The following is a 26,464-nucleotide window of genomic DNA, read 5'->3' as shown; positions in this document are numbered from 1 at the left end:
ATAGCAATATATGCTAATATATGCTAAGGTGACTAAAAAGTTTCCATGTCATCTGAAAAGCAACATACAAATAGAGTATGTACTACATTAATACCACTGTCAGTCTCTGCATTTCAAAACTCTGGACTAAGAGGGTGGGCATAGTCTCACATAATCCTGGCGAGCCTCAAACTCACTATGCTGCCAAGCATTACCTTGAATTCCTGATTCTCCTGCCTCGGCCTCATGCTGGGATTATAGGTATATACCACAATGTCCCACTTATGATTCTTGGGATTGAACCCAAGGCTTTGTTCATGTTAGGTAAACTCTTTATCAACTGAGATACATCCCTATGCTCCCTTCACATTCTCAGAATAGGAAAAAAAGTATAAGCCGTTCTTTCTTCCACAAAATCATGAACATTCTAACATCTCAAATATTCTGTTCAAAATTATATATACAGATTTTTTAAATTCTTTATTAATTATATTTTATTCACTTTGTATTCCCCCTGTGGTTCCCTCCCTCCTCCTGTCCCAATCCCTCCCTTCCTCCACCCTCTGCATGCATGCCCCTCCCCAAGTCCACTGATAGGGAAGGTCTTCTTTTCCTTCCTTCTGATCCTAGTCAATTGGGTCTCATCAGGAGTGGCTGCATTGTCTTCTTCTGTGACATGCTAATGCTGCTTCCCCCTCAGGGGGAGGTAATTAAAGAGCAGGCCAATCAGTTCATGTCAGAGACAGTCCCATTCCTATTACAATGGAACCCACTTGGACACTGAACTGCCATGGGCTACATCTGTGCAGGAGTCTTAGGTTATCTCCATACATAGTCCTTGGTTGGAGTATCAGTCTCAGGAAAGACCCCCTGTGCTCAGATTTTTTGGTTCTGTTGCTCTCCGTAGAGTTCCTGTCCTCTCCAGATCTTACTGTTTCCTACTTATTTCCTAAGATTCCCTGCACTCTGCCCAAAGGTTGCCCATAAGTCTCAGCATCTGCATTGACAGTCTTCAGGGCAGAGATTTTCAGAGGTCCTCTGTGTCAGGCTCCTGAGTTGTTCCCTCTTTTCTCCTTCTGATGTCCATCCTCTTTGTCTTTCTGGATAGGAATTGAGCATTTTAGCAAGAGTCCTCCCTCTTGATTGGTTTCTTAAGGTGTACGGATTTTAGTAGGTTTATCCTATATTATATGTCTATATGAGTGAGTATATACCACGTGCATCTTTCTGCTTCTGGGATAGCTCACTCAGGATGATCTTTTCCAGACCCCACCATTTCCCTGCAAATTTCATGATTTCCTTGTTTTTTATTGCTAAGTAATATTCCATTGTATAGATGTACCACAATTTCTGCATCCATTCCTCCACTGAGGGGCATCTGGGCTGTTTCCAGCTTCTGGCTATTACAAATAAAGCTGCTACAAACATGGTTGAGCAAATGTCCTTAACTGTGTACTTGAGAATCTTTTGGATATATGCCTAGGAGTGGTATAGCTTTATCTTGAGGAAGTGCTATTCCTAGTTGTCTGAGAAAGCACCAGATTGATTTCCAGAGTGGTTGTACAAGTTTACATTCCCACCAACTATAGAGGAGGGTTCCCCTTTCTCCACAACCTCTCCAGCATGTGTTGTCTCTTGAGTTTTTGATCTTAGCCATTCTGATGGGTGTAAGGTGAAATCTTAGGGTCATTTTGATTTGCATTTCCCTGATGGCTAATGAGGTTGAGCATTTCTTTAAGTGTTTCTCTGCCATTTGATATTCCTTTATTGAGAATTCTCTGTTTAGCTCTGTACTCCATTTTTAAATTGGATTACTTGATTTTTTTGCTGTTTAACTTCTTTAGTTCTTTATATATACTGGATATTAGTCCTCTATCAGATATAGGGTTGGTGAAGATCCTTTCCCAATCTGTAGGCTCTCGTTTTGTTATGACAACAGTGTCCTTTGCTTTACAGAAGCTTTTCAGTTTCATGAGGTCCCATTTATTGATTGTTGCTCTTAGAGCCTGTTCTGTTCAGGAAGTTGTCTCCTGTGCCAATGAGTTCAAGGCTCTTCCCCACTTTTTCTTCTAAGCGGTTTAGTGTGTCTGGTTTTATGTTGAGGTCTTTGATCCACCTGGACTTTAGTTTTGTGCAGGGTGATAAGTATGGATCTATTTGCATTTTTCTACATGTAGACAATTAGACCAGCACCATTTGTTGAAGATGCTGTCTTTTTTTCCATTGAATGCTTTTGGCATCTTTGTCAAAAATCAGGTGCCCATAACTATGTGGATTTATGTCAGGGTCTTCTATTCGATTCCAATGATCCACCAGTCTATTTCTATGCCAGTACCATGCAGTTTTTAGTATTGTTGCTCTACAGTACAGCTTGAGATCAGGGATGGAGATACCTCCTGAAGATCTTTTACTGTAGAGAGTTGTTTTAGCAATTCTGGGTTTCTTGTTATTCCATATGAAGGTGAAAATTTTTCTTTCAATATCTATAAAGAATTGTGTTGGTAATTTTATGGGAACTTCATTGAATCTGTAGATTGCTTTTGGTAAGATGGCCTTTTTTACTATATTAATCCTGCCAAGCCATGAGCATGGGAGATCTTTCCATCTTCTGATATCTTCTTCTAATTCTTTCTTCAGAGACTGGAAATTTTTTTCATACAAGTCTTTGACTTGTTTGGTTAGGTTCACACCGAGGTACTTTATGTCCTTTATGGTTATTGTGAAGGGTATTGTTTCCCTAATTTCTTTCTTTGGCCCTTTTGTCTTATGTATACAGGAGGACTACTGATATTTTTGAGTTAATTTTTTATCCAGCCACTTTGCTAAAGGTGTTAATCAGCCGTAGGAGTTCCCTGGTAGAATTTTTGGGGTTATATACAGATTTTATGCAGATTTTCAACACCTTGTCATAAGGCAGTGACTATATGAAAACTATTTTAGTATGTATATATACATATACAAATGAATACAGATATCTTTATCTATTTACATTCTATTTAATAACGGGATTTTTTTTCCTTTCTCAAAACAAAATCATTCAACATTTTCACAAATTTCTTCTGAAGATTAAATATTTCTTTTTCTTACTGCCAAATTTAAAATGTTATTTGAAGCAAATACATCAAAAGGTAAGAGCTGTAATACTCTTTTATTTGCAAATTACTCCTAACAGAATCCTAGCTACAACCTGATGAGATTGTTAAGAAAAATCTTACTCTAGCCTGGTAGGGATCCTGATTCTAAGTGAAGACATGTGTGAGCTTAGAGAAGAGCCTACCCACTACAGAGCACAAGGCAGCCCTGCACACCCACTTGCCGCTAAAAAATGAGAAGTACCCTGGAGAAGGGCAGTGCCCACTGCCCAGCATAAAAGGGAAGAAGTTTTCTAAATTGGGGTAGAGAACACAAGAATCAAGAGAGCCAGAAGGACTGTTGCCTGTGTGGCTGCCTAAAAAATAAACAGGGGTTTAGCAAAACAAACAAACAAACAAACAAAAACAGGAGAAGATAATGGAGATTCCCAAGGACCTTGCACTCTGGAAAACAGGAAGAAGTATAAGGCTTTGGCTTCAGAGCAAAGAATATCACAGAACAGTCAAATGGAAGGATTTGACAAAGTAATTATTCTAGTTTGCTTCCTGTTGCTATAATAACACACTGGCCAAAAACAATCTGGGGATGGTACAGATTACAGTCCATCATTAAGGGCAGCCAAGGATAGGACTCAACACAGGAGCTTGAAACCATGGAAGAACACTGCTTAATAACTTGCTTCCAGGTTTACATTCATGTACCTTTCAAAGACCTTCCAGGCCCACCTGTGTAGCAATGGTATCTCCCACAGTGGGCTGGGTCCCCTACATCAATTAGCAATCACAGAAATGCCCACAGGCTATCTGTAAACAGAGGTGGGGGTTGGAAGAAAGAGCAGTGGGACAGGAAAAAGGGAAGTTAAAGGTGTCGTCAACAAGAGCCTTGAACCAGAATCAGACAGTAGACAAATGGGAGCAACAGTCACATAGTCAGCTGGTAAGAGGAAGCCATCTTTTAATAACAGTATCAGCCAGATCTTGCCTAGCCTAGCTAGATGAAGACATGAATTACTTGTAGAGCTAACTAGGATTCATCTCATAGCAACCATTAATTCAGATTTGTTAATAAGTTCATTAAATTATTTTTTTTCTTTGTGATATTGGGGAACGAACCAACATCATGCATGCTAACAAGCTCTCCAGTAAGATATACTCCCAACTTGTATCAGTATTTCTAAAAGCACAGAGAAGAGTAACTCAGAGGAGAGAGAACCTGGTCTCATAGTCCCTGAAAATTCATTTTTGGCTGTTTGAGCAATGTTGCTCATCACATTACACTACAGTATAAATCTCAGTTTCCTTTTGAGAATGGTAAAGCAAACTGGTAGGTGAGCTGTTTTATTTTGTTGTTGCTTTTGAGTTTGTTTCTACAAACTCAAACCTCCAATTATAAAGCATTTAATAGAAAAATCACTTTACAAATGTGAAACTACTAACAAAATATTGTCAAAATTTTACTAGATATGCCCCCTTCAACTCTACATAACTGGATGCACGTCCTGTACCGATGAAAATGGAGATGACCAAAAACATGAGTACCAAATCCACCCCATGAAACATTCCCAGTCTTTTACTTCTTAGCAAATCTGTCACAGCCTTGATACAGTTTCCATAATACTATGGCTACTATTCAAAAGTAACATGAAATGAAATTTTGTAAATTTAAATCCAGATCAAGTATTTTGTTCCATTTATTTAATTATGGAAGGGGCGTCACATGCCACAGCAAATGCACTTGAAGGTCAGAAGAAAACTTGTGGTGGTCAATTCTCTCCTCCCATATGGGTCCTCGGCATCAAACCTAGGTCATCACACTTGGCAGCAAGCACCTCTAACCACTGAGCCATCTTGCCAGCCTTCAAAAAAAATAAAAATAAAAACTAGAATAACTTCACTGTTTCATTCTAGAGTATTCTTTTTCTGTTCCTTACTTTTGGGTAGTCTCCTTACTCTACCATTATTATGTTTTGATACATAATAAATATAAAACTACTATGTAAATACAAAACCGTAGTAACATGAAATAACAGTGAAGACTTTGGAACCTTATAAATATGCACACAAATCAAACTTATAATCATGTTTTATTTTATTATATATTATTTTATTTTATTATTATCCTTTAGAATCCTGCTTGTTTTCTAATAACAGACAGAAAAGGAGTGAATCAAGACGGAAGGGAAGGTGGAAAGGAACTGGAAGGTGTAAAAGGAGAGGAAAGTGTAATTAGGATAACAGTAAGTAGTCATATATTTACATTAACATTATCTGAGATAAAATATTAAGAACAGTGTCATAAATAAATTGCGTTCATTTTAAGTAAGATGAGCTGCAATGCAGTAACATAACTTAAGAGTCACTTTGTTTTCATGCAAGGAACAGAAATCATGAAGCAAAGAACCATATTCTATAACTTGTGAAAAAAAATTTTTAAAAAATCTTTAATATGTACTGAAAACACTGCTTTAAACGCATCATTTCAGTGAATTCTCACAAAATTCCAGTGATGTCAGCATAACACCCAGATTAGAGATGAGGAAACTAGACAGCAGATGATCTTCAACCTGGACTAACACGAACAGCCTGAGCAGTGTCCGTTCCTCCATCCAGAGCAGTACCCTAGAGAAATGGGCTTCGTTAAAGCCCAGGACCTGGCCACAGTTAGCCAAGCATCGCTTGAGCAGCGCAGACTGGCCAGAACTGTATCCGACTAGTAACACATGTTAGTGGCCCAGTGCTAGGTTACTGGGCTAGCTTTCTAGTGCTTGCAGCTTGCTGTATTTGTGGACTTCCCTAGGATTCTTAGAATCTCAGCTGTGTCTTTCCCAGGTTCCAACCCTACACAAGAACTAAGCTCACTGTGTAGACTCTGCCCTGCCTATCCCCCCACTCATGTGTGTGTTACCTAAGAGGGACTGAACCTGGGTGTCTTGGAGAGCTAAGCAAGTGCTATGACTCTGAGTTATATCCCCGACTAGACAGCAGATGATCTTTACCCTGGAGTAACAGGTTGTCCTTGACTCTTTTTAAATATAATGAACAACTGCATTGAACTAGCAGCCATTTTTAAGAGTCTCATGAATATGGCAGTAGACTGGTTATTTCTCTCATTACTATGACAAAATACCTGGCAGAAGCCACTTAAAAAAAGAGTTAGTTGCTGAGTGCAGTGGAGCACACCTATAATTCCAGCATTGAAGGAGACAGAGGCAGACAGTTCTATGTTTGAGGCCAGCCTGGCCTACCAAGGGAGTCCAGGTCAGCCAAGGCTACACAGAGAAACCCTGTCAAAAAACAACAAAAGAGCTGGTTGCCTTGGCTCACAGTTTCATAACAAGGAAGCCATGGCAGAATTCATGATGGCAGAAACTTAAGGTTGACTTACCACATCTGAGCAGACCAGAAAGCAGAAAGCAGGAAGACCTGGTTCAGCTGGCTTCCTCCTTTCCCCCTTTCCATTCAGTCCAGGACTGTTAATACAGGCCCAGCCACGCGCAGTTAAGCTGCTCTGCGAACGCCACGGAAGAAACACCAGTGCTGTGTCTTCCCGATGATCACAAACCCAGCGCACTGATAATGAGGACTAACCAGCACATCCAGGAAATGTATAAATTACAAGTGACAAATTTTCAGAGCATAATTAAGAATGAAGTCCACAATCTCAAGTTTTCCTCTTTTTATTAAAAAATTTTCAACTTTACTATAAAAAACTTGTATATTTGAAAAAAAAATCAGACAGGTATTAACTAAACCTGAAATCTACATATCTTAAAGAATGCCTATACAGTTAGAATAGTTGTTTTAAGCTGTGGAGCATCACAATGGATTTTACACTTTTACCACAGAACAATACTAAATAGAAAAACAGAAGGAGAGTAAGAAGGAACTGAAAACTAAGGTGGTCAAACTCTTTTTTAGGTAACAGCTTATAAAAATAATTTATCTGAGTTGCTAAAACAATGAAACAGAATTCAGAAGCTACAAGAATGCCTGATTTCTTCAACTCTGCAACGAGAGAAAAACCACCTCCTAAGTCACCACTGGCCTTCCCTGAATCTGCGACCACACGGCTGGTGGACTGGGTGGAGTGGGGTAAATAAACCCAGGTTCTATTCTTAGTATGCTCTTCCTGGCCACTCTGAGATCTAGTCACAAATTATGGCCTGCTTGTCTTTTAAAATAGATTTTAACTCACAGAATTCATAGAAAACATCTCAGAATCGAAAAGAGACATGTAATTTCTTACACAAAGCTAACTTCATTTAGAATGAATGTAACCTTACATAAAAGTATTATATGCATTCACAAATTAAGTAAGCTATAAAGAGTGCTTAAAATACCTTTCATTGCTAATATACTCAGAAGAGTAAATGCTATAATTTGAAGTGTATTCATCACTAATGTCAATATTAGAAAATTTAAATTTTAAAATCCAGTCTGTCCAAACTTGAAAATTATTATCTTGTAAAAAAATTAGTAATACAATGGATCTAAATTGATGATACAAGTTAAATATTAAGTTTTGCAAAATTCTTTATCTTCAGTTTTTAAATAATGTAATTAGTAATTTATGCTTGAAAATTATAGGTCGAAAGTGAAAAGAAACACTCAATTGGGCTGGAGAGATGGCTCAGTGGCTAATAGTACTGACTACTCTTCCAGGGATTGGGGTTCAAATCCTAGCACCCACATGACAGCTCACACCTATCTGTAACTCCATGATCTGACACCCTCACACAGACATACATGCAGACAAAACACCAAGGCAAATAAATAAATAATACATAAATGTACATATGTTGGAAAAAAAAAAAGAAACAGCCAATTATGCATTCTACAGCTTCCTCATACTTGTGAGAAAATCAGAAAGCAGCCTGCACACGTCAGGGCCAACTTATCTACTGTCCACACAATGCTGAAACGAGGCTCACAATACTTTTGAAGGTCCACAAAATTTTTTTTGCTTTCTTCTAAAATCAGGAAAATGAAAAGGTCATGTTAAGTCAGAATTAGTTTTAACATTATTTGTTATTATACTCAAACAGAATATCATTCTTATTTTTGTTTCCATAGAAGACAGATTCACACACACACACACACACACACACACACACACACACCATGTAGCCCTACTACAAATACATTTCTTCCAACTCCATAAGCTTCTCTTGGAGGCTCTTTACTACCTTACCAAGCAAGAGATGGCCCAGTGGTGTCTTAGAATAAGCCTGGGAAATTATGGGCCACTGTCAGCACATATTCCGTCATCTCCAGGGGCCTCACCAATCTCAAAGGCCTGCTGCTGACACTCCCTAGAGACTCCAGCAGAGAGCTGTTGCTGCTGCAACTGCAGAGCTTTCTCTTAATCACATGTTGAGTGCTTGGTTTCTGACTCCTCTATAAGTCAGATAAAAACGTTTCAGAAACATGCGTACATAACTGCCCATTTTTTAAATACAATTCATTTTGCACGAAATTTTACAACTGACAACTCATTTTCTCCTCACAGAAGGAATTTTAAATCATAATCAGTTGGGAGTTCCTAAAAAAATAAAGACCTGCGCGTAGAACAAGAAGCACCCTTTTAAACCGCATTTCTATTAGCAGCTGCTACTTTAGTTCATACAGAGGTTGGAACTGGGGCCTGGTCTGTAAATTCTAGGTTTTGCTTCAGTGATAATAGAGGCATGTGGTTCCAAGCAGAGAATGAGGACCATTCTACCAGGTTTGAAATAGGGTGTGTGCTTAAGAGTGACAGTCCTTTGTCTCTTCTGGCCACATTTACCTGCATCACTCCCCGTGCCCACACACTCTGCTTGGGGGGGGGATGGTAAGGACAGCCATTCTAATGACATCTGTGTCGTGATCAGTCCATATTGCAACAGGAAGCTGCGGGGACCACGCGGCTTTAAAAGACATTCTGTTGTTTTTCCTGGAGTCCATGGCTTCTGCTTGCAGAGGCTGCCAACCTCAAAGCACTCCTGACTCGAGCCGGCAGATGCATGCCTCTGTCTGCTAACAGGCTGTGCTCCCAGAAGGCAGCTGGATAAAAGCACTCCCAGCTTTTCAACAGTAACCACTGTGGGAATGGCAAAGACTGAACTGAAAGACCTAATTCACAGAGCCAGTAAGCCACCAAATAGGCCAACACACTGGAAAGCTCTTCCCCCGCAAGCTGCCTCTTTGAAAGGTCTCCTACATGGCCTTCCTCAATCACACACATTCCCTTGCACCTGCTTCTCTAGAACACCAGTAAACCTCAGTGGTAACAAATTCTATACTGTTTTATTAGTGTGTGTATGTGTTTCTGAAAAGACTAAAAGTGAAAAATCATGTCTCTGGCTAAGTCAATTTAACAACAGTGCCAGAAGTCAGACACTCGGTTTTTCGGGGTTACCTGACAGCACAATTGACAAAACAGAACAGGGACATGAAAAGTTACAGGTAACTCAAGACATACAGGCATCTGTTTGTTTCTTTGTTTTGACTAAATCAGAAAAGCCAGCTTAGCTGCCCACATCCCATGATCTCTTCTCCAAAGGCATCCATGAACACTGAATTTTCCGAGAGACCCTAAACACACATAAATAATGAAAACCAGCATAAGGTCAAAACTGAAAAATGCCAACTTAGAAAAGAGGCCGAAGATCCATCCTGCAAAAAGCTCCTGGGGAACATCAAAAGAAACCTCAGAACCTTGAGCATACAGCACCTTGTTACGGAATCTGCTGCAAATCTTTTCTTCTGCACACAGCCACAAACCCAATCTGACCGTTTCCCAGAAATAAGGCTTCACAGGACGCCTCCTGCTGGGTGTGGCTTCTCCTACCACCTGGTTGCATGATACCCAACCTCTCTCAACCTTCAGACTGTATCCTCTCACACATACGGGTGCGCAGTGGCAGACACGCCAGAACTCCTACAGATTCCACACTTTCACTGGCAAATGCCTGGCTGTGAAACCAGCTCACAGGCCTCGTCCCAGCATCAAAAGTAAAACTAAAGAGCAGAAGTTCAATGTATTCTGCTTTCTGTGTGGGCTACTTTTATGTCAGCTAGACACAGCTATAGTCATAGTCAGTGTGGAAGAGGGAAGCTCAATTGAGAAAATGACCCAACCAGATGAGCTTGTGGACAAGCATGTGGGGCATTTTCTTGACAATTCATGTGGGTGGGCCCAGCTCACTGTGGGTAGTGCCACCTCTGGGCTGGTGCTCCTGGGTGCTTAAGAAAGCAGGCTGAACAAGCCATAGGAGCAAGCCAGTACGCAGCGCTGCCCCACCAGTTACTGCCCTGACTTCCCTGGATGCTGGACTATAAGCTATAAATAAAATAAACTCTTTCCTCCTGAAGATACTTTTAGTCATTCTGTCTAATAGACATTCTCAGGGGTCTACGAGCAGATCAGGATAGATCTGCTCCCAGAAAGTGAAGGTCACCTATGCCAACTTCCAGATCTCACCTAAAGGCAATGGATCCCACCTGATATCTGATTGTTTAGTACCAACTTCAGCAAAAAATAATATTTTCACACAAATAATTTGAAAGTAGTAAAAAATATGATTCATGGATCACAGAATAAGATGGTTAATCTTTAAATGTTAAAGGTTTTAAACTTTAAAACGTAAAAGAAAATAAATCCCCTAGGGTCCTCCTTGTTGTTTAGCTTCTTTAGGTCTGTAGATTTTAGTGTATTTATCCTATCTTATATGACTAATATCCTTGAATAAGTGAGTATATACCATGTGTGTCTTTCTCCTTTTGGGTTATCTCATTCAGGATGATCTTTTCTAGATGCTTAATCCTCATTCAGAAGGAAAAACAGGGGAGACACCGGAAGTGGTAGAAGAGAGAGAAGAGAATGGGAGCCTACCACAGATCTTCTCTAAAAGACTCTACTCAGCAGGAGATTGAAGCAGATGCAGAGACTCACAGCCAATCTTTGGACAGAGTGCAGGGAGTCTTACAGAAGAAGGGAGAGATAGAAGGACCTAGAACAGACAGGAGCCCCACAGGGAGACCAACAGAGCCAAAAAAAAAAAAAAAAAAAAAAAAAAGCAGGTTCCAGGAGGTGCTGCAGAGACTGATTCATCAACCAAAGACCATGCATAGAGAGGGCATAGATCTCCAGCTAAGATGTAGCCCACAGACAGCCCAGCCTCCATGTGTATTCCCTAGTAAGGAAAGAAGAGACAGTCTCTGATATGAACTCAGTTGCCTATTCCTTGATCACTTTTCCCTGGTGGGGCAACCTAGCCAGACTACTGAAAAAGAGGATCCAGGTAGTCCTGATGGGACCTGATAGGCTAGGGTCAGACAGTAGAGGAGGAGGACTTCCCTTATCAGTGGACTAGGCAGAAGGTATAGGGGAAGGAAAAGAGAGGGAAGGTGAGACCTGGAGGAGATGAAGGAGGGGGCTAACACTGGAATACAAAGTGAATAAATTGTAATAAGAATAATAAGAAGAAAATAAATTCATATGAATTTTCCTTTTTAAAATGCACAATATTTGTATTTCTCTGGCAAGCAAATTTGTCCACTCCTAATTTCTTTTTTTTTTAAGATTTTATTTATTTATTTTATGTGTGAGTGCTCTATCTGCATGTATGCCAGTATAGATGGTTGTGAGCCACCATGCGGTTTCTGGGAATTGAACTCAGGACCTCTGGAAGAGCAGACAGTGCTCTTACCAGCTGAGCCATCTCTCCAGCCCCACTCCTAATTTCTAACACTTTCTAAATAAATGTTCCTGAGGCAGATTACAATTAAATTTTGCTCTGTGGTTTCAAGTGAACCAGCATCCAGAAAATTATATAAGATCTTTAAAGATTAATGGGGATTGAGGGTAGAGGCATATCATCACCTAGATACTTACATGATTCCTTCCTTATGAAATCTGCAGGCAAATGGTGGGACCTAGAAACAATCATACTAAGTGAGGTATCCCAAAAGCAGAAAGACACACATGATATATACCCACTTATATAGACCTATAAGATAGGATAAACATACTGAAATCTATACACCTAAAGAAGACAAACAAGGGTACGACAAACAGGGTACGATGATCAATCCTCACTTAGAAAGACAAATGGGATGGACATTGGATGTAGGAGAAAACAAGTAACAGGCCAGGAGCCTACCGCAGAGGGCCTCTGAAAGACTCTACCTAGCAGTGTATCAAAGCAGATATTAAGACTCATAACCAAACCTTCCACAGAGTGCAGGGAACCAAAAAAAGGGGGAGGGGGTAAATATGACCTGGAGAGGACAGGAGTTCCACAAGGACCAAATATGTCTGGGCACAGGGGTCTTTTATGAGACTGTTTCTCCAAACAAGGACCATGTATGGATGCAACCTAGAGCCTCTGCTCAGATGTAGCCCTTGGCAGCTCAGTATCCAAGTGGATACCCTAATAAGGGACCCTAATAAGGGACTGTTTCTGACACGAACTTGATGGCGGGCTCTTTGACACCCCCTCCCCCCCTCAGGGAGGAGCAGCCCTGCTAGGTCACAGAGGAGGACTTTACAGCCAGTCCTGAAGACACCTGATAAACCAGTATCAGATGGAAGGGGAGGAGGTTCTCCCCTATCAGTGGACTTGAAAAGGGACAGGGAGGAGATGAGGGTGTGAGGGAAAGAGGGAGTGGGATACAGCAGAGATACAAAGTTAACAAACTGTAACTAATATTAAAAAAAATTAAAATTAAAAAAAATTTTAGATTGAAATTTAAGTTATACCTAATTTTTGCTACAGGGAATCACTCATTTTATTTTAATAGCAGTATATTAGTAGATTTCCATCACAATTACAATATACCTGGGGCAGTTAATATAAGAGCTTATTTGTCTATAGCTTTGAAGTTGGGGCTTTTGGTGGGTGTATTGGATAGTAATGGATAGGAATATTTAACTGTAACACTCTATAACAAACGGTTACCTTTATGTCTGAGAAGCAAATAAAAGTGAGGATTCAGTCCCATAATCCCCATTAAAAGGGTGCACTCTAGATGATTTAAAGAATTTCCACAAGGCTCCACCTCCTAAACATTTCATCACTTCTCAACACTGCCATCCGAGGAACCAAGACCTCAGTGCCCTTGGTAGGGGCACACTTTCATACTACGGCAAGCATCAGAATCAGAAATGGCCATGCCTCTTTTAACAAGCTGTAATTTAAGCTTGTCAAGTTCTTTTAAAAATAAATTATTCCCCTCTCATTTAAACCAATTCAATAGACATAAATGAAAATGACAGCTGGGGAAATGGCTCAGTTGATAAAGTATCACTCAAGCATAAAGACCTGGGTTTATATCTCCAACATCCCCCATAAAAAGTTGAACTCCGTGGCATCTATCTTTATCTTGCTGACAAGCCAGCATAGCTGAAATGGCAAACTCCAGTTTCAACAAAGAACTCTTTTTCAAAAAAAAAATACGGTGGAATATGACTGAGAAAGATACCCAATGTCAACCTCTGACCTCCATTTCTAGCTACACACACACACACACACACACACACACACACAAATTCAAAGAGAAAGAATGGACGGTGGTGCTATTTGCCAAATTAGCACTAGAAATAGCTTACACAGAAGGTGACAACAGGGTGTGCAAAGGAAAAGTGGGTTTGACCATATGCAGTAAGGTGTTGGGGTGACATGCCAACAAGGATGCGAGGGAAAACCTAAACTGAATATATCAACTTAAAATTTCTCAGTGAACCCATACTTAACTGTATCTACATCTACAGAAAAGCTGTCAAGTATGAGGCATGGAATAGGAGACGATCATCAGGAGTGCACTGATGACCTTGACTGATGGAAGACAGGAGTAGCTAAAAAAAGAGGAGATGGAGAAAGAAGTCTTCATTCTCTTTCAAGATACAGCCACAAATGGGGAAAGAAAAAACCAGGAGGTAGTTGAGGATGGGGCTGAAGAGTATGTGGGAATACGACTTCTTGTTGCTGTTGAAGAACCTGAGCACAGTATCTAGCCAACTACTGGTCACAGTTGATGGAGGGAAAACAAAACAAAACAAAACAAAACAAAAAAAACCCACCACTTTCCATGATAAAGAATTGATTCAAGGAATTATGACCATTAATCCAGATCTACAGAAGATATTGCTAGGAATACTTAAAGGTCTAAAGAGAACATTAAAGATAACCAAAAAGGAAAAAATAAGCAATTCTAGAACACTCAACCAAAGGAAGTCTAATAGAGAATCACAGAAACAAAATGGCAGGAATCAATACACAATGTTTGAAGGTAATTCCTAATATTAATGGTCTCTACTTCCTAATATAGATACATATCAGAAAACAGGATCCATCTTTTTGCGGACTCAGAGAAACACACCTCATGACCATGATAGACACCACCTTATAATAAAGTTTGGGAAAGGAATTCCAAGCAAATGGAAAGAAACAAGCAGGCATGGCTATTTTAATATCTTGACCAAATCAATTTCAAACCACTACTAGGCAAGAGATAAGGAGGGACAATTTATCCTCTTTAAAGGAAAATCCAACAGGAGATTACAATCCTAACACACGAAACACAAGAGCACCCAATTACACACACACACACACACACACACACACACACAGAGAGAGAGAGAGAGAGAGAGAGAGAGACAGAGATAGAGAAACTATTAGACTTAAAAACACAGATTGACGCCAACACAGTGATAGTGATAATTTCAATTTCTACTCTCACTAGTAAGCAGGTAATCTAGGGGAAAAGTAGAGAAAATTGAATTAAATAATGCCATAAATCAAACATACCTATTTATCTACAAAACACCCCACCCAAACACTAAATACATGCTCTCAGTAGCCCATGAGACCTTCTCCAAAATAGTCCACATTTGAGGACACAAAGTGACTCTCAATAAATACAGGAATGTTAAAATTACATTCCATATTCTATCTAATCATCATACAATAAAGATGAATAGCAACAAGAAGAGAAAAGACAGAAAGCACATGAATTCATAGAAGCTAAATAAGACACTCCTAAACTGAAATTGGGTAAAGAAAGAAATCAGGATGGAGATTTTAAAATTCCTAGACTTTGAATGAAAATGAAAAGACAAGCACACTTGTAATCCCAGTACTTGGGGAGGCAGAGGCAGACAGATCTATGTGAGTTCAAGACCAGCCTATTCTACAAAGCAAGTCCAAGATAGCCAAGGCTACACAGAGAAATCCTGTCTCAAAAAAAAAAAAAAGAAGGAAGGAAGGAGAGGAGAGGAGAGAAGGAAAGAAAGAAAGAAAGAAAGAAAGAAAGAAAGAAAGGAAGGAAGGAAGGAAGGAAGGAAGGAAGGAAGGAAGGAAGGAAGGAAGGAAGGAAGCACAGTATACCAAAAATCCATGGACACAATAAAGGCGGTCCTAAGATGGAAGTTTACAGTACTAGGTATGTATATTAAAAAAAAAAAATTGAGATCTCAAATTAGAACTTAATGATGCATCTGAAGGCCCTGGCAAAATAAGAATGGGTGAGAAGAGATAACTAAAATCAAAGCTGAAACTCATAAAACAGAAACAAAAACAACAAAAGCAGTATAAAAAAAATCAATGAAACAATGAATTGGTAGTTTGAAAAGATTAATAAGATTGATAAACCTTTATCCAAACTAAGCAAAAGAAAACGATGGCCCAAATTAATAAAATTAGAGATAAAAAAAAAAGACATTACAACAGACACTGAGGAAACTCAGAAATTGTAAGAACATACTATTAAGATCTATATTCCAACAAATTGGAAAATTCTAAAAGAAACAGATTAACTTCTAGACATATACAACCTACGAAGGTTAAATCAAGATGTAATAAATGATTTAAATAGACCCTTAAATGCAGTAGGATAGAAATCATAATTTAAAACCTTCCAGGTGAACTCAGTGCAGGGCCAGCAGATTCAGTGCAGAATCTTAGCAGGCCTCCAGTGAAGCGCTAACAACAGTACTCCTCGAACTATTCTGCAAAAGAAAGAAACATCTTCGAATTTCTTTTATGAAACTCACATTATTCATGCCCAAACCAGATAAAGGCTCAACCAAAAAAGTATAGGTCAATGTCTCTTTTGAACATAGATACAAAAATCCCAATAAACTATTTGCAAATTTAATTCAAGTTATTATACATCATGTTCAAGTCACCTCTAGAGTTGCATTCCAGAATTGCAGGAATGATTCAACATATATAAACCAATAAATGGAACCCACCAATAAACTAAAGGTCAGAAACCACATTAGATGCATGTGGTGGTTTGAATAAGAGCGCTTAGTCATCACTGAGTAGTTGAAAGGAATTGAGAGGTGCAGCCCTGTTGGAGGTAGCACCACTGGAGGTTTCTAAGATCCAAAGCAGGCCAGGGGTCACTCTCTGTCCCTACTGTCTGCATGCCAGATATAGAACTCTCAGCTACCTCTCCAGGGCCATATGTGCAGCCATGCTCCCCACCATGATGAGAGTGGACTAAACCTACGGAACTGGAAGCCAGCCCCAATTAAATGCTTTCCTTTATAAGAGCTGCCTTGGTCATGGTCTCTTCACAGCAATAGAACGGTACGACAATGTAGAAAAGGCCTTTGACAAAATTTATCAACCACTCACAACAAAAGTCTTGGGGAGAGAACAGGTATACTGGGATATATCGCAACATACCAACGGCAAAATACAGAAAGCATACAGCCTAAATAGAAAAAAAAAAAAAAACAAAAAAAAAAAAACACCAACAACAATTAGATAAAACCAAACAAAAGTTCTCCCAACCTCAAGTTCAGCCTTCTCATCAATTACTTCTCTTCTTCAGACACTACCCAAGAAAAGGGAGAGGCATATGCTTCTGTGCTAGAAGATTCTTATTCGAAAATAAAGACTGTTATCCAAATAGAACAAGCAGGACTAATGGCAATCTAAGGGCACACACTGAGAGGTCAACGAGGACACATCACATACCTGAAGTGAGGAACAATTGAAAGCTTACTGCATTATAACTAATGAAATCTGTTATAGATACTCTGAGAGTTTATGTTTATCATGACACATACACCGGCCTGTAAGGCCACCATGAGTGCACTGCATAATGAGTACCACCAGCATGCTCTATCCCTTCAATATAAATCACCTGACTATCAAGCCTCGTTATATCATCTCCTCTGAGCAATGAGGCTTTCTCCATGCCCAGAAGGCAAGGCACAAACAAACCCACACACAACTTCTCACTTGATTCATCAAAAAATGCAATGAATGCAGTATATGAATAAAAAAAATCCATTTTCAAACAAATGGTGCTGAATGAATCATATGTTTATATAAAAAGAAAAATTTGACCCCATCTCAATATATATATATTCTACATAGAATATGAAAAGTAAAGCAAAGGTTCCAAAAGTGAAATAAATTAAAATCTTCATGGTCTTAAAAAGAGATTTCTTTAACATAGGACACTAAAATCATAACCAAAACCAAAAATGTGAACAATTTGGTTTCACTAAAATTAGAAATTTCTTTTTCATCTTACAAGTCATATCTAGGAAAAGACATTTTAATATCTATATATCATTCATACCTCACAAGATACATCCAGAAAATATGAAGTCATACAAATCAATTTTTTTAAAACCAAATTTTCCAACAGTCAAAGTCAAACCAGCATTTTTTGCAAAGACAATATCCAAAAGACCAAGAAACACAAAAAGGTTCTCAGTATCATAGTCACCAGGATATTCAACTGGAAAGCTATGGTAATGTTTCATTAACCAATCACATAACCATGAAAATGGTTGCAAAAAAGAAAGAAAGAAACCAAGCCAAACCCACTGACAATATCAATTATGTATGTTTGAATAATCATAATTAGGAAAATTGGTTGGCAACATCTACTACAGCAAACTTAAATATGCCCTATGAAAGGAGTTAGTATTTTCAATACATATAAAATTATTTATGAGACTGTATATAGGCAATGAAAGCCTTAAAACAATGTACAGATTTCTTTTTAACAAACCTTATTAAACACTCCAAAAATACATCCTTCACACTATTCTTTCATTAGCCCCCCAACTGAGAGCACCTGAATAATTCTATTAGAAGCTCTGAGTGGCTCAACAGAGGGGGAAAAACCTAAGCAACTCATTTATAGTAATCATTCAAATATAAAGTAACTTGAAAAATCATAACTACTATGACTACAGGATGAGAAAGTTTAAAGGGGATGAAAATTAAAGGAAGGAGGAGACAATAGGGGTCAGTCATGCAGCCTGATTCTAACGGTAGCTGCGAACAGGTCACTTTATCCCTCTGTGACCACATTAATTGGTTAAAAAAAGCAATAAAGCATCATAAGCAGTATTCATAAAAAATATTCAACCCCTCCATGGTCATCTTCAGTTTAGAACAGAAACCTGCTACCTATCTCCTGCTCTCGGCAGACCATCTGGACTCGCCTCACTTAGCTCTTTGACACTGTTAACCTGTCGCTCAGTCTTTCCTATTTAGAAACAGACTGTGTTCATGTATGAGTAGAGTATATATGTGCAGCAGTCTGCAGCAGAAAGTTTCACAAAAAATGTTATTCCTTAAGACCACATTCTGTTCTATTAATAGCCACATACTGCAGTATTACATAACAAACTTTCCAATTCTGTTATACTATTATGCAAATAAGTCAATTCAACCATAGCCAGGAGCTAAATATACTTTCTAATCAGTATGGCCTTGTATATCTCTAATGACAGAATTGTATGTGATCACTTGCCATTCTGAAAATACGATGAGTCTTCATTATTGATTATTTTAAACCTAGTTGCTTAGTTTTGGGGATGTTAACACCTGCAACTTTCAACTCAGTATACTTGGCACACCACAAGAAGATGCTCAAATACTGACTTCATAGTCAAGAAAAGTGGCTTGTGGATCAGACAGCACTTGGGGCATTACAGCCAGGACCACAGCTATATGGAGCTCCTTCTGAAGAAGCCTCCCTCTTCTAATTAGAAATCTGTTGTCATTTCAAGACTGGTAGAATCATCTACAATTAAGAAGCCAGAGGGCTTGGGCAAATAGGAATAAAAAGAGAATACTTTTTTTTTAAATGGACTTTGAAGACAGACATTTGGTCTGAATGCTTTGCCCCACTGAGAATAATTCTCAGTCCTTATGAAGAGGTTTCCTCGTCTGTTAAAAGGCCTATGTCTCGATGAGAGGTGTATGAAACAACCACAATGAGACATGTTTCTTCTTTACCTAACCCATTCATTGCAATGAAGGACTGCTTTTCCAGCATTAAATGACAAAATAAACTGAGAGGAGAGAGATTCTCATTTGGACACTCTGTATCAGAACTGCAGACTCCTTAGGCTTGTTTATTATTAATTCACAACACTCCTGATAAATACCTTTTCACATTCCAATATCAATGGCAATAAAGTTTAAGTAATTTACCACCTAAAAAAGAGACAAAAGCTGAGCAAAAATTATGTAAGTCACTTTAAAAAGCTCAAACACCAGATTAAGTGCTTTAACAAGCAGTAACACTCTCCAGCGATACTTTTTAAACTCTGAGACCAAAACATAAAAGTTCAACGGTCTACTCCTAATTCAGGAATACAAAAGGGACAGATCATTTGGCCCCATGCAGAACAATTCTGGAAGGAATGAAATTCCCGAACCCAACTTTACATGAAGTTTTTTCTTCTGATTATTTTCAAAATTATGTGCATGAAAAAAAAATCTTTTTGAAGCACACAGGCCACGAAGTAGTATATTCCAATCAGAATCAGTTGGCGTCAAATCTAATAATCTCTTCATAAAAATGAGTTGTCAGTTATCAGAACTTACTAACTCCCATATGGATACATATATATCACATATATTTAAATACACTCTTTCTACAAGACACTGAACTTTCTTCTTAAGAAAAGGAGTAAATAAGACATAGGAACCTATGAGGTAGAAAGAAGCAGAGCAGTATGGAAATACAGGTGGAGATGGAGCTAGAAGGCAGGAAAAAGGTGTAAATGGTTGGAGACATTTAAAGAACAATGGAAAGTAGCTCAGTCAAGAGACACACTGCATGCAGCTCCAGCACCTCAGAAACATGGTTAACCTCTCTACACTCTGCTTGCCTCCGTCCTCTGTGGGAGACACAGGACCAGGTCAGAGAATGTGAATAAGCACCAGCCACACTTTTCACATGTCCTGACCACAGTGGGAGTGCAGTAACCAGCGGTTACGATTACTCCATCTGAATACCAGGTAGTGCAATAGCTGCATATATAATATATGTAATATTATATATGTAAGTATATATAATAGCTGTATAGGAAAGGGCCCAACATTAATGGCTGCCATCCTCTAAGAATGTGAGCATGGAGGATGAGAGAGATCCAGGGGGCGGGGTGAAGAAAGTTGGTCAAACTGCTGTGGCTTGACTATAGCAGTGACTAGGAGATTTCATGCATTTGCCATTGCTCATAAGACTGACACTGTGACTGTAATCATAGCACTTTTTTAAAAGCAAAGTATTTATTCATTCTGATTGAAACAAACTGCCCAAATTAAGACATGTTGATATATTGATTTCTAAATTAAAACAAAATAAATCTAAAGCCCCAAATGCTTTTTCATATCTTAATTAAAGAATAAACTATATATTAAAAAATATAAGTGGCCATCTGAAAAGTTAACCAAATATTTACTTGAAAATAAAGTGGATGGTATTGAGAAGTGTGACCAAGTGAATTACGGAAAGAGAAAATGAAAGTGGCATTTTCATTGACTAGACTGCCTAAAGATGACTAACGCAGCGTCACCCCTAAAAGTCCACTAATGTGCCTTTGCAGGCAATCTCAAAAACATACTGTTATTCTCAGCAAGTTAAAGAACGCTTTCCGTGACTTCTGTATCACCGCAAAGTATCTGGAAAAGATTTTTTTAAGGCCCGCTCTCATTTTCTTCAAGATTGCTACCACATTTGAGGAGCTCTTCTAGTACAGATCTGTGCATCTATTTTGGCAGAAAAATACAGTTTTACAATTTCTTATGCATTGCTATTTATAGAACAGATGAAACACCAAAGAAATTATTTTAAATGAGTAGAGTTCTGGTCAGCTTACAGTGTATTTCTGTACATGTCACTCATATTAGTATAGAACCTTTCTTGGTTTGTCATATATTCAGGCCCTACCCTTCCTTGATTTGGTGACCCCGGCCTAACAGGATGTGAAGACTGAAAAGAAAATAGAACACACGAAAGAAACATGAGACTGACATTTCAACCAACACAACCCCATAAATACAAGCCTCTGCCCTGCAGCCAGTAGTCACTGACCTGCTGCTGCCTTTGGCACCTTTGCTTACTCATCAGCCCCGACACACAGACCACCCAACCACATTCACTCCTAAAGCCCTTTAGAAAGCGCACAAGGAACCAGAGAAATCATTATGACCTTTATCCCACGGGCTCTGCTTAAGCACGTGTGTTATTTCTTAACAAAAGTGAAATACAATTTCTGCCATTCACGCAGCAGAGGTGCCTGTGCAGTATTCACTGCTTTATGGAAGTGAACACTAAATCAAAAGGCTTCTTTATTCTATTAAGATATTGTCTCTATGCTTTCAAATGTGTGTGTCTTTAGAAAACACAACACTAAATTCCTAAAGTCTAGATGTTTCAAGACATCAATTCATGGAGAAACACAACTACTTAGCTATCCAGAGTGGCCTTTCTCTCTATACCCCAGGTAAAATCGACTCTCAACACTACTTCCATAATTTTCAACAATGGTTCAAAAACAGAAAGTTGAGAATAATGGCCAGAGAGGGGAATCTGTCGAGTTATCTACGTAGTACAAGGGACCAAGATACGATTGGTCAATCCCAAACCACCTGTTCTAGAAAGGAACAAAACAGAGAAAACAGGCACTTCCTTAGCATTCCTCTGCCCTACAGCGAGTAGCTTACTGAGCACCTTCTATGATCCCAGCATTGTATAATAAAAGTTAAAAGGAAGAAAAATGAAACATAACTTTAAAACCCAGAATTCAATACAAGTACCATTACCAATTCTCAACCAGTGATTTCTGAAAGCTTCAACACTTTTTCATGAGCTTCTAACAGAAGCACATTTTACGTCACAAATAGGCAAATCGCCCTTCTTCCTTGGCTCCCACAACTGAAAAAGAGCAACACCACTGCGGTCCATCAGGTTTCCCTATGAATCTTGCTATTAATGCTTATAAATTCTGGCCTTTTATATGTACAAACAGGTCCTCAAAACCCCTGGGTGAAGAAGTTGTCAAAATTATGTAAGCCTGCATATTCTCTGAATTTTCACATAAAATTTTATTACTATCACAAGGCAAAACCACGACAAATATTTGTTAACCAATAAAAACAAAAATATCACACAACTCTGCAAATAGGATTAAAAATCATATGTACTTAAAAACAACTTTCATGGAAACAAACTACATACTAGAAGAAAAGATACATCACCAAAAGCTACACAAGCACCAAAAAGACACCACTCTTATTGGTTTAAAAGTTGATCTTTAAAGGAAGGTGATGTTCTCCATCTTTAAGCCCTTCAACTGTGCCTTGTCCACATATAAACTGAGCAAACAGATAACAAGGCTAAATGCAGTTTCACAGCTGCCTCTTACACAGAAGCAAAATGGTACATTTCACTAGATGGCTGCAGACGTTGATAACACAGAGACACTTTACCAGTGCTTGAGGATTTCTGAATTTCAAATGCCACCAGTGCTAACTCTGTGCTGCTGTCACACTCTGACCTCTCTCCTAAGGGTTATCAGCCACACGGAAGGGTGTAGCATTACAAATGCGCTCTGCTACTCACTGCTCTGTCCTAAAAACCCCTTCATTTTCCAAAAAGCAACATTCCATCTTTGCTCCAAATCTGAGCGCTAGATCTACCTCTCTTGGCTTATCAACTTTCTTCTTCATGTCGCTAGAAATGCTGCACACTAAACTGTAATATTTGAAGGAAACCACCATGAACTCTGACTACCACTTCTAGAAATTTAAAATTCACAGAACAATTAGTGGCTTTCTAAATAACACCATGAAAAAACAAAAACAAATACAAAAACAAGCAAAACCGTTTTCAAAAGGAACTTGCTGATCCGGAGGCCTGGCTATGGCAGCTAGGAAAGAATTAAATTGTGCAGAACTGTAATCTCTCAAAGCTTTTGAGGCTAAGAAAGAGGAAATCTGCTTTTATGTTCCCTTTCTCTGAGTAACTGAAGGACGGGATATTGTACATCCTCCAAACGCTACCGCTTGCAGGGGGCAACCAATTACAACTTAGATCAGAAGAAACCTATTAAATAAATGTATGTTCATTGCCTGGGGTTTTCAGGAAATATTTCCACAAGATCCCTGTCTTTAACATACAACAGAAACCTTACAGGGAGTGTGCCATCAAGCTAAGCTGCCTCTGAAAAGCCTGTCCTACCCAGGCAGGTACAGGGCCATTTAATTCCAAGTCAATCTGGAGAGGTGACAGCCCCAAGTTGCTCTGGGGATGTCAGACTCCCAATCACCTCTCCATTCTTTCCCAGTGCCACGGGCTTCCAATCCCTGCTCCAGCACTCCGAACACCCATGCACCCCGGCTTCCCCTTCGCCGCGGGCTCACTCTGCATCGCCTCCTTCCGCCACCGCTTCCCCCTCGACCCCGGGGCGGGGAAACCGAGCCCAAGGACGCGCGCGGGTCTCCCACCTACCTTGATGATGCTGCTCCGGCGGGGCAGGCCGCCCGGCTTGCTGTCCCTGGGGCCAGGAGCCGCGGCAGGGCTCGGGGTCCGCGCGAGCGCCACGCCGAGGGGTCCCCTGGCGGGGCTGGCCCGGGCTTCGTCCCCGGACACGCCGAGGCTGCAGTCCCCGTTGGAAACCCCGCCGCTGTCAAAGCGCGCCCGCCCGTGGCCGAGGCGACCTCCCGCGCCGCCGCCGCCGCCTTCCCCGGCTCCGGCTTTCAGGGCGCCCTTGGCGCCGAGGGCCGGGCCCGGGGAGGTGGGCAGGGCCCCGCCGGCGGCGCCCCGGCCGCACTCCGCCATGGGCGCCCCACGACCCGCCTGCACAAAGCCGCGTCCCCGCGTCCCCGCCGCCGCCGCGCGCGGCCCCTCCTCCTCGCCGCCTCCCGCCGCCGCCGCCGCCTCGGCCGCTTCTTCCGCTTTTTCTCTTCTTTTTATTTTTTATTTTTTTTTCCTTTCGGATTCAGAGGTGGCCCGTGCGGCGAGCTCGCCTCCCCGCACGGAGACCGTCGTGCCGGCGGGGTCACCTCCGGGGTCCTGCTGGGGTCGGAGAGAGAGAGAGAGACAGAGGGACAAGTCAGCTCGGGCGGCGGCGCCCCGGCTGCCGGCACCTGGGGAAGGAAAACACGCCCCGGCACACGCGCCGCTGCGGGCGCCAAAAATAACGCGCGCGCGCCGGCGCCCCCCGCCGCCGCCGCCGCCGCCGCGCGCCGCGTCCCCTCCGGCCCCGCGCTCACCGACGAGCGCCGCGTCCCCTCAGGCCGGGCTCCCGCGCGGGCCCGCGGCGGGGCGCGACGGACCCGCGAGCGCCCGCTCCACGGCTCCCCGGCGCGCGGGCGACACCGCCGGGGCGCGGGGCGCGCGCGGGGCTCCCGGGCTCCCGGCTCCGCCCAGGCCCGGCGGTCCCCCCGCTCGGGGCTCCGGCGAGGCCCCCGGGCCCACCGCCACCTACCCGCGGCCGTCGCCTCCGGAGCTTCGCGCTGCCCCCTACAGGCCGCGGGGCCCGGCCCGGGCTCGGGGCTCCCCGGAGGCCGGGTCGGCGGGGCGCACCCCACCTCCGGCCGTCAGGCACCTGAAGGCATCCCCGGGGCGCGGCGGGCCCGCGGTCCTGACGCCGTGGCCTTGGCTGCTGCGCCCGGCGTCCAGCCCCAGCCCCTCACTCGGGACCCTGCTCCCTCTGGATTTCCTTCCTCAGTGTTGCAGACCCATTTCGCGTACAGAAACCGATCCCCTTGCGTGCCCTTGGACCGCTAAACTCAACAGACGAGGCTGGCTGACAGGATCTGAGGTACGGATGGGATGCTGGCAGGCGCTGAGAGAAAGAAGACGTCCGCAGAGTTTATCTAGGTTGTCCCATGGAGGTTTAGCACTGTAGTGCCTCCCTGAGTGTTTCCCAATCCTGCTCTGCCACCAAGGATGATGGCTCGATGCTTGCTCGTCCAGTCCCTGCTGGGTACCATCCAAATCATGCCCATCTTTTGGGACAGGAACAAAAATCAGTGATGAATGTGTTGCTCCCATATGCAAATACTTTGCCTAAACCTCCATTACTGGAGCCAAGGAAGAGTGCAGGGCCGCTGTGCAGCTTGGCAGGACCGCTAGCAGAGTGGCAGGACCACCGCACTGTGTGGTACCAGAGCCTCCACCCATCCCTCCATCCCAGGAGCCTTGAGGTCCGGCCTCACCTGGCTCTAGCACCCCAGTTTTTCTCTCACTATTTATTGAAAGGCCCTTTCCCCGGATACAGGAGAACTGAGAGGCTACTGGGACAGAACTTAGAGATCTCGCCGTCTTTGGTAGCAAATCGCCAAGGAGCCCCTGAGAAAATGAGCTTTAGATTCACAAACATACCTACCCTTGCCCGGAAGCAGGATCAAAATCCTCCCCTGTTATTCTTGCAGTATATTACTTCTGATCCCTGTAAACCAATGGACAAGTCAAAGGGGCCTACGCATTAACAAATGTTTTCTTATGGATAGACAACATTTTAATTCTTTTCAGCCCCACCCCTCCATATTAACTCCCCTCCTAGTTAAGTTTCAAAATATTTTTGTCTTGTGATAGTTTTGCTGGAAAATACTTTAAAATAAGTTTCTCATTTGCTTTATTAGATTTATAGTCATAGACTATATCTGTGAGAACATTGTGAAAGAGCGCAGAGGGGTGTTTCTGTTGAAGTTCTCTAATACTGATATTTTCGGTCACCAGAGGACCCTGCCCCTTTTCTAGTGGAGTCTAATCCTCTGCATTTCCATGTCACCGGCAGAAAGCTATGGCCAACAAACATTCTTCAGCTCTTATCTGGAGCGCTCTGAGCCGAGGATCAAACACCCAGAATGGGTTCTCGCTGTCTTGTTGCTGTCGTTTATGATGCTACCATCTAATTCACAAATGCCCTCCAAAATGAGCACCCTATCTGCTTCATGCTAGATCCCCAACAGATCAGAGCAGGGAGATTTCGTTGAAATACACTTGGCATTTAAATTAAAATGTTCCCCAAAGCATCTTGGCAGATCTGTAACTAATGATGGCAGATGCCCAAAGCCTGTGCCAGGTTGGGATAGATCTCTGACCCAAGTGCTTCTCTCCCGCAAGCCACTGGT

The 26,464-nt window shown here is 41.4% G+C and overlaps 1 protein-coding gene and 1 long non-coding RNA gene across 4 annotated transcripts in view; both read right to left on the bottom strand.

The window, feature by feature from the left end:
• The window catches only part of Plcl2 (phospholipase C like 2), a 186,562-nt gene extending 161,609 nt beyond the window's left edge, over window positions 1-24,953 (bottom strand). The window contains exons 1-2 of one of the 3 annotated variants that reach the window (XM_060369644.1): window positions 24,814-24,953; window positions 23,835-24,401 (exon numbers count right to left, since the gene is read on the bottom strand). In XM_060369644.1, the coding sequence (XP_060225627.1) occupies window positions 23,835-24,164 (330 nt within the window). In that variant the 5' untranslated portion in view covers window positions 24,165-24,401; window positions 24,814-24,953. Of the gene's footprint in view, window positions 1-23,834; window positions 24,538-24,598; window positions 24,738-24,813 lie in introns of those variants that run through there. The other 2 variants (XM_060369645.1, XM_060369646.1) reach the window with 2 other exon arrangements.
• On the bottom strand, window positions 4,408-11,992 carry LOC132648379 (uncharacterized). The gene is made up of 2 exons (XR_009586785.1): window positions 11,947-11,992; window positions 4,408-4,927 (listed from the first exon to the last, which is right to left on the bottom strand). It is a non-coding gene; the product is annotated as an uncharacterized LOC132648379 (long non-coding RNA).
• Window positions 24,954-26,464: the final 1,511 nt, after the last annotated feature.

This window comes from Meriones unguiculatus, chromosome 16 (assembly GCF_030254825.1).
Source record: "Meriones unguiculatus strain TT.TT164.6M chromosome 16, Bangor_MerUng_6.1, whole genome shotgun sequence".
In the NCBI taxonomy this organism is placed as follows: domain Eukaryota; kingdom Metazoa; phylum Chordata; class Mammalia; order Rodentia; family Muridae; genus Meriones; species Meriones unguiculatus.
This window is presented reverse-complemented; position numbering and strand designations above follow the sequence as displayed.